Source organism: Salvelinus alpinus, chromosome 4, assembly GCF_045679555.1.
Source record: "Salvelinus alpinus chromosome 4, SLU_Salpinus.1, whole genome shotgun sequence".
NCBI lineage: Eukaryota > Metazoa > Chordata > Actinopteri > Salmoniformes > Salmonidae > Salvelinus > Salvelinus alpinus.
The window spans coordinates 24,156,546-24,176,893 of record NC_092089.1 but is presented as its reverse complement, the minus strand read 5'-3'; the positions used below and the strand labels follow the sequence as shown (position 1 = coordinate 24,176,893).

The 20,348-nt window shown below is 41.4% G+C and overlaps 1 protein-coding gene across 1 annotated transcript; it reads right to left on the bottom strand.

Moving 5' to 3' along the window:
* Positions 1 to 417: 417 nt before the first annotated feature.
* On the bottom strand, positions 418 to 16,653 carry LOC139573100 (syndecan-2-like). The gene is made up of 5 exons (XM_071396184.1): positions 16,201 to 16,653; positions 5,098 to 5,194; positions 4,340 to 4,506; positions 4,013 to 4,172; positions 418 to 3,129 (listed from the first exon to the last, which is right to left on the bottom strand). Exons 1-5 carry the CDS (start codon positions 16,258 to 16,260, stop codon positions 2,966 to 2,968), a joined length of 648 nt encoding a protein of 215 aa, XP_071252285.1. The 5' UTR covers positions 16,261 to 16,653; the 3' UTR covers positions 418 to 2,965.
* Between the last annotated feature and the right edge of the window lie 3,695 nt (positions 16,654 to 20,348).

The following is a 20,348-nucleotide window of genomic DNA, read 5'->3' as shown; positions in this document are numbered from 1 at the left end:
TTTCACTTTCGTTAACAATTCCATTTTGCTTTGTTTTTGTTTCTTTACCAAATTGTGATAAAAAATATATATTTAAAAAAATGTAGTCTGCTCTAATTATTACCCTTGACGTTTACTGCGGACATTTTGCATTTCTTTCTGCATGACTTGGCATGAGCAAACATTTAGCTCACAGCAGCCTGTTTGTTTAGTGTTTTTGATCAGAGATCGCAAACTAACAAAAGCTGTTAATATTTTTTACATTTTATTTCAGCTTGCACATGAAATCTGAGATACCACATGTGGTATTTGTGCTGCAAGTTATATTCTTACATTTACTTTGTAAGTGTCAACATTCCAAAGAACACAGACACAATATGTTGGAGCCTTATCAGAAATACAACCATTTCAGAGAGAAGAAACCACATTTGATTACTATTTAATATTAAGCCACATTGTTTATTCAGTAGTGTCTCCCATCATAACATACAACACTGCTTTTGTAACACTAAGTTGCCATCAGTATCCTGTGCTTATATTCGTGACTACTACTTCATGCCACTTAGAAAACATCCTTTGTCTCAACAGTAAAAAAAAAAAAAAAAAACTTTCAGAATGGTAGGCACTTCAAAGGCTTAAAACATTTGTGAATATACATCAATATACTTGAACTAACATATTATTTCTAATATGTAATATATATAAATTAATATATAAATTATAGTACAGACATTATACAGACGCACCACTGACTTAAAAGGTAGTCAGCGAAATTATGTTGCACAAGCAGCACTGCAGATATTTCAATGAGCAAGATTTCGCTCAGTCACACATACAGTATTTGCACATGTGCATGGGTTCCCTTCACCGCACGCTCTTACAATGTGGCAGCCACGGGACCAGAACAGCGGAGAAGTTTAGCCTCGCGCTCTAACGCTCTTAGTTGTGGAAATTGACCCACTATGCCGTTTTACTTTATGCATCTACATAATTTAGCTGAGTCTACCTTTAGAATAGTCAGGACTAAAGGTAACAAAATAAAAATGGGGAGATTGTGTTACATGTGATAAATGGCAAAAACACTGTTCCAAGTCCAAGGAAAGTCTTACTGTAAGTACCTTTATTCAATAATTACGTACCATGAGAAAAACACATCAACCCAGTGATCATAGAAGTCATTTTTTAGGGAAGAGGAACATTGTTCTATAGTAGACATTCCTAATTCTTTACAGATGCTAAAGAGGGGGAACAGATAAGTAATAAGGTACACCATGTCCTGTTCACTGAGACTACATCACAAATAGCACCCTAGTCCCTATTTAGTGTACTGCTTTTGACCAGGGTTCATATGGCTCTAGGGTGCAATTTGGGAAAGCGCCCTGGACTTTCGAGTCTGACAGATTTTCAGTCAAAGTTGAAACGATATTACAGAGAAGTCCGGTGTCCCATCTGTGGCTAGAGTAAATCACTGTACTAAAGTCAACTGAAAAGAGTTGAGCGCATAGGACTGTTCATTAGCATTAGTTCCCCATATCTAGCAAGTCATCATTTAAAACCTGCAGATAAATGAAAATCAGCTTTTATATCATAAATTGGTCAGAAAAGTTTTGCAGGTTTGTTTATAAAACACCCAAGTCTTAACATTGCATTGTGATCAGAGGAGAAAATTCATGGACCTAATAGTGAAACCTACTGAAAAGGTTCCTCTATATTTTGGGTAACAGAAACTGGAACACAGAGTACATATAGCAGTGGAGGCTGCTGAGGGAGAATGGCCAGAACGGAGTAAATGGAATGGCATCAAACACCTGGAAACCAGGTGTTTCATACATTACCATGAGCCCGTTCTCCCCAATTAAGGTGCCACCAACCTCCTGTGATATAATGCACTCCTCAAAGCACGTGTCAAACTCATTCCACGGAGGGCTGAGTGTCTGCGGGTTCACTCCTCCCTTGTACTTGATTACTAATTAATCAAACACCTCACCAGGTTGTCTAGGTCTTGAGAAGAAAAAACAAAAACCCAGACACTAGGCCCGCCGTGGAATGAGTTTGACACCCATGCCCTTAAGAGTAGCATTTAAAATCAGTGTTTCTTAACTCCAGGCCTCGAGTACCTCCAACAGTACACGTTGTTGTAGCCCCAGACAAACTCACCTGATTCAACTAATCAGGCCCTCAAATTGAATCAGGCAAGTTTGTCAGGGACTACAACAAAAATGTTTACTGTTGGGGACTGGAGTTGGTAAACACTGCTTTATATCAGTAATGTTTTACTAGAAAGGAATGTCCTTTGCTTTGGCCAGATGACATTGGGTAGTTATGGAGTCCTGTAATTCATTTCACACAATGACAAGAAAAATAGCATAATAACAAAAAAATATGTTTTTTCATCCAAGTTAAATTGGAGACCAGATTGCTTTGAGACTAGAAACATTACATAACTTATGTTTTTCATGTTGAGGTTAATGAAAAAAAAAAACTTTGGACATGCTATGAAAAAATCAAAAATAGAATAGCTATAGGACAATTATATTCTGTCATTTTTATTTCAGTGACCTTTAAAAAAAGTTGTTTTTCCTTCCTTACAAATATGTACCTCTACAGTTAGAAAGTAGTCCATGACAATCTATGAATATGTTTCACGTTCTCACATGACAAGGAAATTCTCCAACCGTTCTAATGATCCAAAACATGAAACATTTACAATAGCCCTGTTTGGCCTCATTAAGGAAAAGTATATATTTGCTATATGAAAAAGCTCCTTGAAACACTTCCTCATTGAATACCATTTCAACCAACAGCATGCGAGGAGGACCCTGCTGTATGAGATGTTTTGTATGCATCCCAAATGACACCCTATATGGTGCACAGATACTGGTTAAAAGTAGTAAGTACACTATAGAGGGCATAGGGTGCCATTTGGGACACAGCCTTCGTCTTTATGTTGCTCCAGAGGTTTCTCCTCATAGTGACGGTGGTTGTTTCAGGCATAGAACTCCTTGGTGGGGGCTTTCTGATAGGCTGAGCTAGGGGCCTTCCGTTCTCCAAGGACGTAGCTCCCCTCATCCTTCTTCCTCATCCTGTAGACCAGGAGGAGGATGAGGAAGATGGCGAACAGCAAACCTATAACCCCGCCAGCTATCACCGCTGGGGGGGGGGGGGAGAAGAACCACGTCAGAAGATGCTTATTGATCAATAATTCAATACAAGTGATTGGTGTTGACAACCTTGCTAGAAGATAGTGTTAATAACAGTCAAATCAGATATGATAGACCTCTACCAGATTGTGTGTGGGGCAAGGTAATTACCCCAACCCGATTAATGATACGATTGCGATGTGTTGTCTCACCTAGCTCTAAGATGAATGCACTAAATTGTAGGTCGCTGGATAAGACAGTCTGCTAAATGACTAAAATGCAAAGTAAATGTAACCCCATTACCTTCTGTTAACATGGATGAACAATAAAGAGGGAACTATGATTGCTTTGTATCAAATGTTTGGCAACAACTCACATTGAGAAATTAATGGGAAAAATCACCCTGATAGCTGCAGTCTAGTGCATCAAAGTTAAGATCAATGGACTAATCAAATATGAGACGGAGCCGACTCAGGAGGAGTCACAATTATACTCTTCATTCATAACATGCTTTCATTGTAAAACAATCCCGAAGTGTTGTTGGTTGCTTGACTCAGTCTCCTTCCCTCTGCTATCAAACGCCAAGACAAAGAGTCTGTTTTTATTGATTCTGAAAGCAAAGTCTAGAGTTACCCAATTTAAGACAGAGGCCATGTTTCAGATCCAATCTCTGATAGTGGGCTGTATTGAAAAATGATCTCTTCAATTGTAACTTATAGATTTCAGATGACCGTTTTGTTGAATCATTATCGTAGTGTGTATCGCTTTTTTGTGTGATGTTTAACATATGTTGTCTGATGATATTTTATTGCTTTCATTATGCTCAGGTCTCATTGGAAAAAGAGAGATGTTAATGTCAATACGATCTCCTGAATACATAAACCAGAACATACCTGCTAGGACCTCTGTCCTCTGGAATAGGTTTTCGGAGTGTACATCGTAGGGTGTGTCTGCCTCGTACAGCAACCCGGAAGCACCGGTGGTGCTGGGAGGAGCTTCACTACTGATTACAGTCTCCTCTGTCACGTCCAGAGACCGTTCAGGGACCTGGGTCTGACACACAGACAGAGGGAGAAAGAGAGATTTAGATTTTCACAGCAACTATAAAACCACAGGGATACTATTAAGTCCTTGCCATGCCAGCAGTGCGAGGCGAAATGAAACAATCACACTACCGGCTCAAAATCCCACACTAAAGTCAGTTAAAAAGAGAGGCATACCTCTGTTTCAGTCTCAGTTTCTGTCTCAGCTATTTCTGTGCTCAGGTCAGTGACTGTAAACATCTCCACGGCAGTTGAAAGTTCTGGTAGAGAGTCCTGGGTTGGCTCTGCTTCAGGAGCGGCGAACACCCTTTTCACTTTGACTCGCTCAGTGACCTCACCGATAGCTGAGGAGGAAAATAATCTAAAATGTATTGACCCCAAAGAGAAATTTGGTTCGCAGGCAGGGCTAACATGATAAACAACAAATCACAACAATGCCAGTGCTAATGGATTCACTACTAATGATAGAGGCCCTTTTCATAATGAGTCGACCAATAACGTCACACAACCCCTGTCATACTGACTCAGAAATAGACTGCAAGCCAGATCTGTTTGGGTGTTCTTGTACAGTACATTATAGTCTATGGTTCAGTATCACTTCAGGTTAGGGTATATGAAATAATGACTCATTCATTATTGAACGTCTCTCTACATGACATGTGCTGGGTAATTAACATAGTCTTGGTTGACTGCATGTGAAACATCTGTGCTTTCACCGCCTCCGTAGGTCCATTGTGATCCTGCAGTACCAGTGTGCCCTAGTAGTCTAAACAAAGTCAAAAGGTTTCTGTGCACCGTCTAGGACCTTCGTAGAGCCAGTACAATTATAGCTTTACATACAGCTAAAACGCTTAACATGGCATTATGAGGTTGCTATGTATATGACATTAGGAAACAAGGGTGAAATATTTTAGAAGAAGGTAACCATTGCTTACTCATATCACCGGACCCTGAGCCAGAGTTGTAACCGTCGTCGTCTACGGAGTCTCCTGATTGGTCATCCAGGTACAGGTAATCCGACTGGGCCGAAATCTGTGAATGGAGAACAAGAGATGAAGGAAAAAGTGTCTCCACCATATAAACTGAATTCTACAGGTACCCACGTGCTATTTAGGCAATAAGGCCTGAGGGGTGTGGTATATGTCCAATATACCACGGCTATGCACGCTGCAGCGCAGAATACAGCCTAGATACAGCCCATAGCATGTTGGCCATATACCACAAACCCGCAAAATGCCTTATTGCTATTATGAAATAGTTCCACATAAATAGAACAGTAAACAAGAGCGTTTGCATCATACCCATGGTAAATTGTCTGACATACCTCAGCTTACCTCTGATTCAGAGGGGTTGGGTTAAATGCAGAAGACTCATTTCAGTTGTACATCTGACTAGGTATCCCCCTTGATCAGCATCCAGGACCCATAATACTACTCAATAACTGATCACATGACAAACTATTCCCAGTGTAGATTTCATGCCCTTAAGATTATACAAACACTTTTCACTGTGGGGGATCAAATCAAGTTTATTTTATATAGCCCTTCGTACATCAGCTAATATCTCGAAGTCCTGTACAGACACCCAGCCTAAAACCCCAAACAGCAAGCAATGCAGGTGTAGAAGCACGATATCCATGCTGTTTATTTTATACAGGCATTAGAAGCGCAAGAGCAAAACAAATTTGAAAGAACCATGCTAAGAAAATCAAGACAAATATTTTGGGAGACACTTTTATTAATCTCACAGTTCCCTGGGAAACAAACAAATGAACAGAAGCAGGCATGTCATGAGCCTCCCCATTACCTGAAATACCACTTAGAAGCTATGAAGGCCTGGATCAAATCTTCCCATTTTCTGAAGCAGAAACCAAAGACAATGTATCAGTCTTCCTGTAATTCCTCTGCATGTGGAGAGCAGGTTAAAACAGGAAGGTGTCATTGTCTGACTGGCTCATCCAATCCCAAGGCAAAGTGTTATTGTGAACAGAAGAATGAATAAACAGAAACTACTTTTTAGGGCAGGAGGCTGCTCTCAGAGCAGATAGAAGCATGTAAAACCATGTAGTCTGACTCTCTGAACCCTGTATCCTTCTAGTCATCCCTCCCAACACCCTGCATTCCTTTAGATCTCTGGCCCACCACAGTAGGCTGGTGGCCACCTCTTCAACTAGCCTGTCAGGGCTCATGGAAATCACCATTCACAGCCACTGATGCTCACCAAGACGTGTGATGTTTCCACACAATTGTGCTTCCCAAAATCCCCACAAAAGCAATACATCTGACAAAAGGTACTAAGGATGCACCCTCTGTGTGCGCGCGCACGCACGTCGAGGTCTGCCTTTTTGCTCCGCTGATGAATGTTGACACTAAGGAGCCTGGTTCAATTTTCAGGCCTTTGTTCGTGGAGGGGGGGGGGGGTGACAGACAGGGGTGATGTAAGAAAAAGGAAGGACTCTTGCTTCAAAGGAAGCAGAGCCTAGTACACAATAAGAGGACAAGTCATTTCAGACTCACTGAAGGAGACAGATGCTTCAAAGAGCACAACAATGGCTCTGGCTGAAAAGAGGGAATACCCAGCTAGATGGAAGCCAAAGGAAAGGTCTCTGACTGGGATCACTGAGGGAAACAGTTCGAAGCCAATAACTCATATCAACCTCTAACTAACATTTCCCTTTGGAAATAATTGTCATCTGTACAAAAACACATCTTTGGTATGCCATTGTGTTGTGCTCCAGTGGTCTTTCAAACTGTCACACAGTGAATCATGTTTTGTTTGCTATGCAACATGCTATAGAGAACGCAGCAGGCAGAACATAAGACAGAGGAAGTGATGATCAAAGTAATCCAGGAAAACAATGTATATAAGGGCTCCCATGTCAACTAATGTTAGAAGACCACAGTGCTAGTTAACGGTGTTAGTACACATTATGCATAACCGTGGTATTCAAACAAGGCTGCAATGAAAACTAATGGGACTGTAGCGACTGCGTTGGCATCAAAATCCAGTGTAAGCTACGTTTCTATTCAAGCGTTGATTGACATGATAATGGACCAATAGTATTGGAGAAAAGATCAAACAAACAGACCCCTCTGACACTGTACGTTCCATTGTGACGTGTCAACGCTCAGTGGTGACTAATCCTAGAAGACCACATGTACACTATGGTATGACTGGAGTCATGAATGACTGATATCTACTGTACACTACTTCCGTTTGCCAGCCCTGAAAACACTTCCCAGTATTTAAAAGTATTTGACCCAGATATACTCAGCTGATTTAGCCTCTGAAGCAGTCAAGTGTTATGACAATGTCAAGTTGACCCCAAACATCCAATAGAGATAACACTGTGAGAACAATGGAGACTCTCAGGGTCAGCCGGTGACCATACAGTAGTAGTCTAGTCAGTGTGAATACCCAGCCACTGCATCATGAAGTACAACATCAGTAGTAGTCTAGTCAGTGTGAATACCCAGCCACTGCATCATGAAGTACAACATCAGTAGTAGTCTAGTCAGTGTGAATACCCAGCCACTGCATCATGAAGTACAACATCAGTAGTAGTCTAGTCAGTGTGAATACCCAGCCACTGCATCATGAAGTACAACATCAGTAGTAGTCTAGTCAGTGTGAATACCCAGCCACTGCATCATGAAGTACAACATCAGTAGTAGTCTAGTCAGTGTGAATACCCAGCCACTGCATCATGAAGTACAACATCAGTAGTAGTCTAGTCAGTGTGAATACCCAGCCACTGCATCATGAAGTACAACATCAGTAGTAGTCTAGTCAGTGTGAATACCCAGCCACTGCATCATGAAGTACAACATCAATACAGACTCCCAGACGTTAAACAGCCCTGATCATTTCCTCCAATGCCCTTTGTTGTTCAGGATTAGTCAAGGACTCCGATCAGGCCCCAGTACAGTACAGAGTACAACTGGCTACTGAAAGGCCTTATTTTCATGCTGCCGGCATTCCACTTTCTTATTAGATAGTAGTGTTAGGTTAGACTTTATCTAAGAACAGGCTAAGATTGTCAGGCTCTATTTTCCAGAGGCCGATGTGAACACACGAGAGTATGAAATATGATTAGTCTCTGAACAACATTTTTGCACCTAGCCCACACCTGGCATACATGCCTTGACAAAATACACTGTTCAAGACGTGCGGATCAATTACTTTCACATCTTATGAATAGAACGGACTATCTAAATCAGTGGTTTATGGGGGTTTCAACAGCATCATATGGGGCTGCCTCAACTCTTCAGAGAGGGAGAGCGAAGAGGCGATGAGAGAACGATGTTTGCAGCAGTACGATGTGGTGGTGAATAATATCTCTCATTCCAAAACTGCTGTCAGACATATGAAGGTGAGCCTCACATTCCTGGGCCAAAGTAGCAGCACAAGTGAGGTATTGTGCAGGGAGCTGAGGAGCTCAGGACTGGGCTTTCAGGCTGTGCCAAGTCTACAACTGAAAAGGAAATACTCCCTCTTCTCTCCCTCTGTTCACTAGCTAGCTCCTTCCAAACAGCCCAGTCAGCCAGCCACTACTAAAGGTTTGAATCATTAAGGTATTGTTGTTAGTGGCTATCACAGCAACATGCTGGGGACATGTCAGCTAATCATGTCACCCTCCTCCTCCACAGGTATAGTTGTCAGCTGTAATGATGGGAAGAGAGAACCTGCCAAGATATGACCAACACTGGACTTATGGGGCTTTAAAAAAACATTCCAGGCAGATCTAGGATGACTACCTGATATGAATGTAATCTCAACATGAAAAACATTGGATTCCCTTTGAAAGTCGTCCTCCATGCCCTGAAGGCCTGGCTGTGTTGTTTCTCAGCATACCCCTGTCGGACAGCCAGAGGATAACAGAACGTTCTCTGCTGATTACATTCACACATTAAATAACAACCAACGCTACTGGCAACCCTGCCCATATATATCGTCTGTCAGCATCACCCAATGACAGCAACCAAACAGGTCTACCAAGACAATAACCCAGCATGTGGACCAACCGTACAGGAGCTCTCTAGTAACCAGCTTCCTTCCACAGTGCTGGGAAGCAGCACAGATGTGGGTTACAATATTAACCCACATCTGCTGAGGGCTCAGCTTCATGCAGGGCACAGTAGCTCTAGGCTACATCCCAAATGGCTCTCTATTCCCTATTTAGTGCACTACTTCTGATGGGCCCTGGTCAAAAGTAGTGCACCACATTAGGGAACAGGGTGCCATTTGGGATAGAGACCTTGCCGATGTAGTAGCTGTCCAACCAGCTGCTGACATTCGCAGCCCCTCAGGAGTACACAGGAAGAGCATTAACTACTATACGGTGCCAGCGCTCCACCAGAACTGCTGCCTAACAGGATAAACACAGCCCATTCAGACCAGAGGCATGTCTGGTATTCTTCATACGATTCAATAAACACAGGTGTGGTACTAGGGCTATGAGGCTGGGATTTTCTACTGGCCTGGGTCTTCTTGGAGGGGGGCGGAGAGCGGACTACTGGAGTCAGACATTCTGGGGATATTTGTTTTATTGACTGTACCTGAATGGCGGAACTAGATCTAGTGTTATGAAATTATATCAGAGAGTGACAACCAAATTATGGTGAGATTACATGTGCTAGTTTTAGAGTGCACAAAATATGAATTTGTCAAGTGTGGTCTTTCAGAGAGACGTTACCACTACTCGTCAGAGCTTCTTATACCCCAAGCCTCTCTCACTGCTGTCTATGCCTTGGGACAGGTCATCATTTTAAAATAGGAAATGTGTTAAGTTATACTTACCTGTATAAATGAAGATTAAATAAAGACATTAACTTTGGTCCTTGGGCATAATTGAACACTACAGTAGTGTGAGTATGAAGTAGTTTACTGTGGTGTGGGACCCTGTGTGAGGGCTGGCTGATCCACACTCCTTCAACTCTAACCTTAACATTAAGGACTACATTGAATCAAAGCTGCGTTGCAGGATTTAGGCAGTAGCTCTCTGGAATGACCACTTTATGTCCAGCACATATTAAAAAGGAAAACATCTAACACAATACTTTACAATAGAGAAGACTAATTTGATATCTTTATTTATTTTATTTTTTATTTAACCTTTATTTAACCAGGTAGGCAAATTGAGAACACGTTCTCATTTACAATTGCGACCTGGCCAAGATAAAGCAAAGCAGTTCGACACATACAACAACACATAGTTACACATGGAGTAAAACAAACAAACATAATTATTCTAGGAAACTTTCAGAGGTAAGAGTTGGGAACAGAAAATCTAACAATCATTTGTAACAAAATCCATTATTTTCTGCCTCCGTTTTCCATCCAGGTAATCACGGTTTGAGACTTTGTCATATTCCAGGGATTACCAGAGCCAAGACATGAACAGGGGACATGAGTGGGAGTTTCAGGAGTAGCCAAGGAAAAGCAAAGTTCAGCTAATGTAAAGCAGATAACAGAAAGATGCAATGAATTTCTCTAATGCCAGAGTAAAACAGCTGACAGCAAATGAGTCTGCACATGAAATCACTTCAAAAGACAGGATTACTAAGCAATTACTGTCTAAATTCAGGCTCAATGATAATTATAGTTTTTCACAAGTTCTTAAACTGTATCCCAGGCTTGGTCAGACAGAGAAGCTATGGATCTGTCTCCGTTTGTGGTATTCGTTGACGTGATGCCACCACACACAGCTTTAAGGCCTCTACACTGTTTACGTGCGTAGATCACGTGCATGTTCATAGGTGGAGTCATGAGGGGCCCAGACACTCACTCTAGCTAGCGACGACATTTAAAAACTTCTGGATCACGTGTAATTGCCCGTTTACAAATACTAGCTAGCTACATGTCTGGTGTTATGCTTGTAACTGTACTTTAAGGATTAGAAATATAACTCTTAACACTCCAGATACAAATGTACTTTCAGGATTTAACTAGCTACAGAAGCAAACATGTCTGCCTCCAAATTAGAAGAGCTTGAACTGCTTTTACTAGTGGTTTGTTTTTATTTCTCACGAGGGAGAAAATGGCATGTTGGTCCACTGATCACTACAAGAGGGGACAATTGAGAATACATGTCTCTAGTCTGACCTATGCAAAGCATTGACAAGGGAAGACATGTTCAGTACTTTTGGATGTTTTTGGCAATTGGCAGCACACAGCAATAGCATTTGCCATCATCAGCGAAGCTTGCCAGGCTATCTGGCATGTCTCGAAGGCAGATTTTGTTGCTTATCCCTCAGTAGCAAAATGTGCCGAAATCGCCCGATAATTCCAACGATCCCAAAACTCTCAGTTGTGTAGGAGCAGTCGAAGGGAAACATATTCAGATCCGAGCTCCAGCAAACTCTGGTAACGAGTCCTACAACTACAAGGGATATTTCACAATAGTCCGGTTGACAGTCCGCAATGCAAAGTACCGCTTCACCATGGTCGACGTGGGCGCATTTGGTCGAGAGGGAGATGCGGACCAGCTGCCGACACCAAGGCCAGAGTCCTTGCCAATGATCCAAACACTGAGCCCATATTCCCGCTGAAGGTCAACATGATGCGACCATATCCAGGTAAAATTTTGTAAATCTATATGACTTGTAATATTACCATGTGAAAATCATACCAATGTGAATAGAAGTAATGACATGCCTCACATAAAAGTGCTCTGGCATCCAAGTAGGAGGATGGGGGCCTATGTCCCAAGTATAAACTACAGTCGTTACAGTACACATCTGATAACCTTCATGTTCCTGTTCGACACTAATGACATGCCTCTTTATGAAAAGGTTCTTCAGGCCTTGATGATGCCAAGAAGATCAACAACTACAGTGACTCAAGAGCCAGAAGAATTAGTCCTGAAGCATGAGACCGCTGGCCCATACACCACACCTGGGTTAGAACAAATAGCAACTAGATCATGAACTAGCATCAGTACCAAATGAGAGCAGACATCTGAGCACCTGAGAGAGTTATCACTATAAAAGAATCTCATGTGGACAGACTATTTTATTAACACAGATTACTATAAAACAGCAGACACACTGAGTGGACAAAACAGTAAGCACACCTGCTCTTTCTATGACACAGACTGACCAGGTAAAATCTATGATCCCTTATTGATGCCGCATGTTAAATCCACTTCAAATCAGTGTAGATGAAGGGGAGGATACAGGTTAAAAAATGATTTGAGACATGGATTGTGTATGTGTGCCATTCAGAGGGTGAATGGGCAAGACAAAATATTGAAGTGCCTTTGAATGGAGTATGGTAGTAGTTGCCAGACGTACTGGTTTGATCGTGTCAAGAACTGCAACACTGCTGGGTTTTTCCACACTGAACAGTTTCCCGTGTGTATCAAGAATGGTTCACCACATCAAGCCAACTTGTCACAAGTGTGGGAAGCATTGAGTAAACATGGGCCAGCATCCCTGTGGAACACTTTCGACACCTTGTAGAGTCCATGCCCTGACAAATTGAAACTGTTCTAAGGGGAACGGGGAGAAATACACTCTCAGCGGTTCAGGACGACAGCTAGCCTAGCGGCTAAGAGCATTGGGTCATTACCCGAAAGGTTGTTGGTTTAAATCCCTGAGCAGACTATGTGAAAAATGCGTTGGTGTGCCCTTGAGCAAGGCACTAACCCTAATTGTTCCTGTAAGTCACTCTGGATAAAAGCATCTGCTAAATGACTACAATAACAATCTTGACTTGTGTTTTCTATTCAGTTCTGATAGCTGTGGGCCAAGTCAGGCTCCCTCTGGATCTAGAAAAGGATCCCAAATGTACTGTTGAAATTCTTTGACAATCTGTGACATGCTTAGCAGTGTTCCATAAAAACACAGAAAATCTTCAGCAGAGAAAAAAAAATCCCCAGTGTCGAAAGATCAACACAGGCTCCATGAGAAACGTCCCTCCCTTAAATCGTCACAAAATATAAATCATTGATTTAACCCAAGTGACAAGTGATAGAACTCAGATTCTTCAGATGGGAGGTAGTGACCTAAGTGGACAATCTCAGACCCTTTAAAAAGACAACACAATCAACAAAGCTGTCAAACCACAACCCTACAAGTATTTGACCCAGCAACAAGCTCAACCCCACAAGTATTCAAATCAGTTCTGATTTATCACATACACATATTTAGCAGATGTTATCGCAGGTGTACCGAAATGCTTGTGTATTTGACCCAGCAACAAGCTCAACCCAGCAAATATGTTTAAAATTCCAGACAAGCTTTGGTGGACAGATAAAAGGCAAGCCTCTTACAGAGCTGTTGAGAGAGAAGGAGATAGAAAGGGAGCTGGGGGAAATGAGTAGAAATACCAATGGAGCACAGCTCCACTTACATGTGAAGCTGCATGACTCCCAGACCAGCCCTATCCAGTCAGCACTGATCAGTTCAACAGTACATACTCTACCCTGTGTACTGCATGCATGACTAACACCGGGGAGGGCCTCCCTCCTGCTGACAGGAAACATTTAAAAACGTATTTAAAATATTCTCAAATTAAGGTCAGACAGAAAATACCACCACTTAGGATCTTGTGTGAGATTGCAGTTCCAAAGGAAATAAAACTGATTAGTTCCTGTTTCGCATTGATAATATCGTTATCAGTTCCTGTTTCGCATTGATAATATCATCATCACAGCTTGTCAGTCTGTCCTTCTGTGCATCAATTAACCCAAGAGGGTCAGGAGGACATAGGACATGTGGATTCAGAGTCCAGATCACACCGTCTTTCACATCGACGGTCACCTCTGACTCACATACAGCTTCAGTGGTGTCTAAAAATAACACTAATATCTATTGAGAGCACATCTGCCAGATACATACAGTACAAAAACATCTGGAGTGGGTGTTTTTGTTTTCGGGAAACCGTTATGGCCATATATGGAGGTAACGGAAGGCAAAGAACATTTAGTACGAGTCACATCTATCAGCAAAGAGCAGACAGGGGTATTCTCTTTGGATGCTTTTCAACTGGGTAAACAAAGTTGGCTGGCATAACACCACAGCAAGCTGTCAGTATACACCGTCATGGAACATCTTGCGTTTGACCACGGTCCACGCTATTCTAGAAAATGTTACATTAAGGTTAACTTTCACTCTAGGATGTATGATCAGAGTAGCAATGATCACAATTCCATGTACAATCAAATCCACACAAAAAAAAGAGAAGTCCAAACATTTACTAAATCTTCAGGCATAGGCTGCATTTGTCAAGAAAGGTTCAAAACTAACATCTCTTATTATTGACCTTCAGATCTGAGCCAAACAACCTACAGTTTCATTATCCAGTTGACAACTTCAGGGCTTCATAGATACAGAGCAGCCGGTGTGCACATCAGGTTTCCTCTCTCACAACCCAGCCGTCTAGTGCCTTGCTGCCTAGCCACCCCCACGTTCTCTGAGAACTTTACATTTGCTAAGCTAATTGAGGCAGGGGAGGAATGAGAGTAGCAGTCAGTACTGAAGCTGCGGTATGTGACCATTTTCCATCCTCTCAAGAAATCCTATTTGTCAGGCTAGTATTTCATTACTTTTCTCATTCAGGATTTCCATGCATATTTCTAGAGCCTTGATCACAGACAGTACATCCAACTCCAGATGTTTCTATACTGTTGATGTTATTCCCAACCATGCCTTAGTATTTGATGTGGTACATCTGTATGAAGCACTTTCAATGACACAACGTTGGTGATGACATGACAAGTGATGTCATTTCCATTCCATCTAATCAGTAGATGTTCCTTCACTGTTGACTTTAATACCAATCAGGTCAGATGTCATGGTGACAGTGGTATAGTACATGAAGTACTTTCAGTGACAAATCGTCAGTGATGATATGATGTTTGGACATCTCAGTGAAGTCTAGATCAATCTAGAGCAATAGTTCCTCTGTTTCCGCATGAACAAAAAGATGGATACTGATGGAGGTTAGAGTCCAGTCCAAGATGTAATGAATTAGAGAAAAGTGCTGCCTCTCAGAGCTGGTGTTTATGTTTTGTGCTGAAAAATGGAAGGGGGATGAGCGATGGTGGTGTCTGAAATCCTGAATGGACCAAATACAGTCAAAGGCTCTAAATGAGGAGTCTGACCTAATGTTAGAGGGGAGTGTGGGGCATGCAGCCTTCACCACAGTTAAACACACATCACCCTAAAATAACTTCATTCACCCACCTTCACTTTAGTAGAATGCCCATAGGTTGATACTGTCAAAAGTACTACAACTATAGAACCCCCCCCCCCCCAAATTCACTTTAAATCAGAGATGAGGGCCATTGCCTTTATTGATTTTTGGTTTCTAAAACAATCCAGGTTGGAAGGCTGGGGCTAATTAACACAGATGCAAAACTGCTGCTTCATAGCAATGGCCATGTTAGTTAGGCAACGGCATCACCGTGCCAATGATAGAGCCATGTCTACTGAAGTGGCAAACGGAGAGGAAAATACAAACCTATACAATGTATCATTAACTCCACTGATGGACAATTCAGTAGTTGTTCAACGTGTCTTTCAATAGGAGGTTATTGGACACTTGATAAAAGGCAACACAGATGCCTGTGTTCTCAGCCTGGTTAAATGTAACCATTTAATCTGTTTTGACCAAGGAACAGAGACGACTGTAGTTCCACAACGCCTCTTGAAAATCATATTTGACCATTGTGGAATCAAACTGTAAAGAAACTCTTCGATGATGAATTTGGCTTTATACAAATATTAATCATACACGTGCCTTTCTGGCAACTGTAAAAAGGTATCTTTATCATTTGGGACACAATGTGATAAGACTTCAGTCATATGGTTAGTGCACAGGGGAAATAAGGGAATAGTTACATTGACTTCTTTACTTGTAAAAGTAGCCAGATAAATTACTCGCAGAGGTTATGAAGACCGCGAGTGAGACCAGCATGCAAAATAGCCTACATCGAAACCCGTTTAAAAAAAAAATCAGCAGCTCCTTACCGCGCGAGGTTTAACAAAACACATTTTAAATATTACTTTCTTTGTCCTGACAACTTTACTCACCGTTTCACTCATAAAACAGGTCGCCACCGCGAGAGTCAATAGCATCCAAGTGTTCGTCATTATTCCTTTGGAAATAACAAACCGTGGCAAAAAAAAAATAGATCTATTAGCTAGCGCTCATACAAAAAAATGTAATTATCTTCAGTTGTAGACACCACTCTCTCTCCCAGATTATACTCTCCCAATCGAATTATTCCAAAACGAGCAAAGCTAGATCCTCCCCGCTCGATGTTTCTCTCCGAATAAAATAGTTTATTTCCCGTTTTCCTAGTACTTTTCTACTGAAAGGGAAAAGCGGAAGCACGCGCTATTACATGTACTGATGCGCCCAGCTTGGAACGCAACATTCATTGCGGAAACAAGGTAGTTAGGAAAGCGTCTTCTATAATTGGTTGACAGATACTTGGAACATAAAGAAGCGTCATTCACTTGAGTGTGCAGTGATAATTTAAATTGACAATTTGACATAGCCACAAGTGAATGAGTTATGATAGGCTAGTAGAGTATGCCTACACAGGTTATGAACCATCCGGATATGATAGTCCCATCTCACTTCTGACACCAAAGCAGGATTCCGGGGTATCATAACACCTCACAATACAGTGAAAGGTCTAAACCAGGGCTCTCCAACACTGTTCCTGGTGAGCTATCGTCCTGTAGGTTTTCGTTCCAACCCTAACCTAGCACAACTGATTCTAATAGTTGGTCAAATGAATCAGGTTGTAGGTTTTCGCTGGGGTTGAAATAAAAACGTACATGAGGGTAGCTCTCCGGGAACAAGGTTGTAGAGGAGCCCCGGTTAAACCTATTGTTTTCACATTAGTGGAGATGAGAAGGCGCCACTCAAATGTTTAGATCAGGGGTGTCAAACTCATTCAATGGAGGGCCTAGTGTCTGCGGCTTCTGGGGTTTTCCTTTCAATTAAGACCTAGACAACCAGGTGAGTGGAGTTATTTACTAATTAGTGACCTTAATTCATCAATCAATCAAATACATTGGAGGAGCAAAAACCCGCAGACACTCGCCCCTCCATGGAATGAGTTAGACAAGTGATTGAGATGTACTGTTGTCTAGAGACTTAGATATTGACTTTACTTAAATAAAACATCAATATATGAATACAAATGTAATAATGTGACGATCATAGAACAAAATAAAGCTTATCATGTAAATAATACTTTGATTATACCTTGCTCAGTGTGGCAAATTGAATCTAATATTTGGTCTGATTAGTTCAGTTTTGCTTCCCCCTATTGGGGGAAGTCGATTCGTGCAAACACAAAAAAATATGTGCCTGAATGACGATGTCATTATCAAAGTCCATGCAATTGAGAATTTATTAAATAATACATAACAGCTCAAAGGCATGTTTTATGATGCATCAAAAAGGTTCATGTTGTTTGAAGACACACAAATGGCACAGAATAACATGACTGCTGTCCTAACATTATCTGTTTAGACCAGGGTTTCCCAAACTGCATATATACTTTTTTGCCCTAGCACTACACAGCTGATTCAAATCATCAAAGCTGGATGATGAGTTGGTTATTTGAATCAGCTGTGTAGTACTAGGGCAAAACCCTGGTTTAGACCGGCAAATGAAGGTCCAATTGTGTACTATGGAAGGTAAATTGTATAATGTATGCAAAGCTATAATGAGGAGTAGTAAATCATAGAATCTGTATGATTAGGGCTCTTTCTGGATTAATCTCAAAATGCATTGGAGAAGGTCTGGGGGGGATCTTGGACATTATCTTTCAATATGGTTGAAGGTCTGGGAGGGGGAACTTGGACCTTCTATTTCAATATGTTTTGAAGGAGACGGTCTGGGAGGGGGAACTTGGATCTTCTATTTCAATATGTTTTGAAGGAGAAGGTCTGGGAGGGGGAACTTGGATCTTCTATTTCAATATGTTTTGAAGGAGAAGGTCTGGGAGGGGGAACTTGGATCTTCTATTTCAATATGTTTTGAAGGAGAAGGTCTGGGAGGGGGAACTTGGATCTTCTATTTCAATATGTTTTGAAGGAGACGGTCTGGGAGGGGGAACTTGGATCTTCTATTTCAATATGGTTGAGAAGGAAGCTAGGCTAGAAGAGAGGATGTGTGGAATTGCATAATGACAAATGAAGATACAGCCAAGCTAATACTTTTAGCAGGTAATCTGACAGGAGATATTTTCTTGATTCTTCTGAGTGATGTTGGGCTGATGTTGTGTCAAAGTAGTCATCCCCACCGGTTCATGTCAATTATTTCACGATTTATACACATCTACATAACACATTATCAACATTCATAAAACTACTAGTGTCGACTAGTGATGCGCGGGTTGACTCATAACCCGCGGTTATATCTGCGGGGCGACGGGTTAGGGTTATTACGTATCGTGTGGCTGAAGGGCAGGTGGGTGGCACGCGGATTAAATAGAAACAATACCTTTAAAAAAATCCAGAAATGTTTAACTAATTTACATTTTTATAGGCTACATTGAGGTTATCTGGTAGTTTTGAAATTTCTTCGCGCCTAGAAAAAACCCTCCACGACTCCGTCATAACTGTCAATTGAGAGAAAAAAAGACTTACAGGGGGCAGTTTGGGGAAAAAAACAATCCTGTCCTGTGGAATAACGGACATTCTGGGGTAATAAATACTTAACCAACGTCCTCTAGTAATACTAGTCCCGTGCGAATACGGCTATATCCTTAATAATTGCCTAACTCATGCAGAAGTAAGCATTTCTTGCAGTAAAATTATACACCAAATGTAGGTAAAATGTGGATTTGGGAACAGGAGTGGTGAAATATTATTTATTTCGTTCTGAGAGAATGCCATGCTCAGTTACTGTAGATACCATCTGGGTGCTGTCTTCATCATAAAAACTGATAGTATTTCAATTTAAACCACATAAAATATGCTTCGACGCCGAACTAAAATCTTATCAGAAACACTTTGGGTCGTTTTCACAGTTTACTTTTGGATTACAACCGGTCAAACTAATATAATTTGGACATTTTGCACAGATTTTTTTTTTTTTTTTGCTTTATTGTATTTTCTCCCCAGTCCCTAAACTTCTTTGCCCCGCGAAAGGTGAGAGAACTTTACCGATGTCAACTAGATTGAAGCGTTCATTCTATCGATCTATTACATTCTGCTGAGCAAAGGTTTATTTAGTCTTCTAAGGCAACATATGACAGAAGCCAACCAAAATGTCGGAAATTATAAGCATAAATACCGAAATCAGGCAAAAACAAATCCTGCACCCCGTCAAAAAAATCGAATTGTTTTGTCCTATAATTTAATTTATAATGTAATGACAAACAGCATGGCAGTGACCATTTTGTGAATGATACAACTAATAAATACATACTACATTACTGTATGTGAATGGCACAATAGTTATGTTGGAGCTGAGGATGAAAACTTGAGTTACACTACATGACCAAAAGTAAAGCTCTCCAAACATCTCATTCCAAAACCAATGGCTTTAATATGGAGTTGGTTCCTCCTTTGCTTCTATAACAATCTCTACTCTTCTGGGAAGGCTTTCTACTAAACGGAGCAACAAAAAAAAACATCCCTTTGTCAGGACCTCATCTTTCAAAGATAATTCGTAAAAATCCAAATAACTTCACAAATCTTCATTGTAAAGGGTTAGACACTGTTTCCCATGCTTGAACAATTAATGAACATGCACCTGTGGAACGGTCGTTAAGACACTAACAGCTTACAGACATTAGGCAATTAAGGTCACAGTTAAGAAAACTTAGGACACTAAAGAAGCCTTTCTACTGACTGAAAAACACCAAAAGAAAGATGCCCAGGTTCCCTGCTCATCTGCGTGAACGTGCCTTAGGCATGCTGCAAGGAGGCATGAGGACTGCAGATGTGGCCAGGGCAATAAATTGCACTGTCCGTACTGAGACACCTAAGACAGCGCTACAGGGAGACAGGACGGACAGCTGATCGTCCTTGCAGTGGCAGACCACGTGTAACAACACCTGCACATTATCGGTACATCCGAACAACACACCTGTGGGACAGGTACAGGATGGCAACAACAACTGCCCGAATTACACCAGGAACGCACAATCCCTCCATCAGTGCTCAGACTGTCCGCAATAGGCTGAGAGAGGCTGGACTGAGGGCTTGTA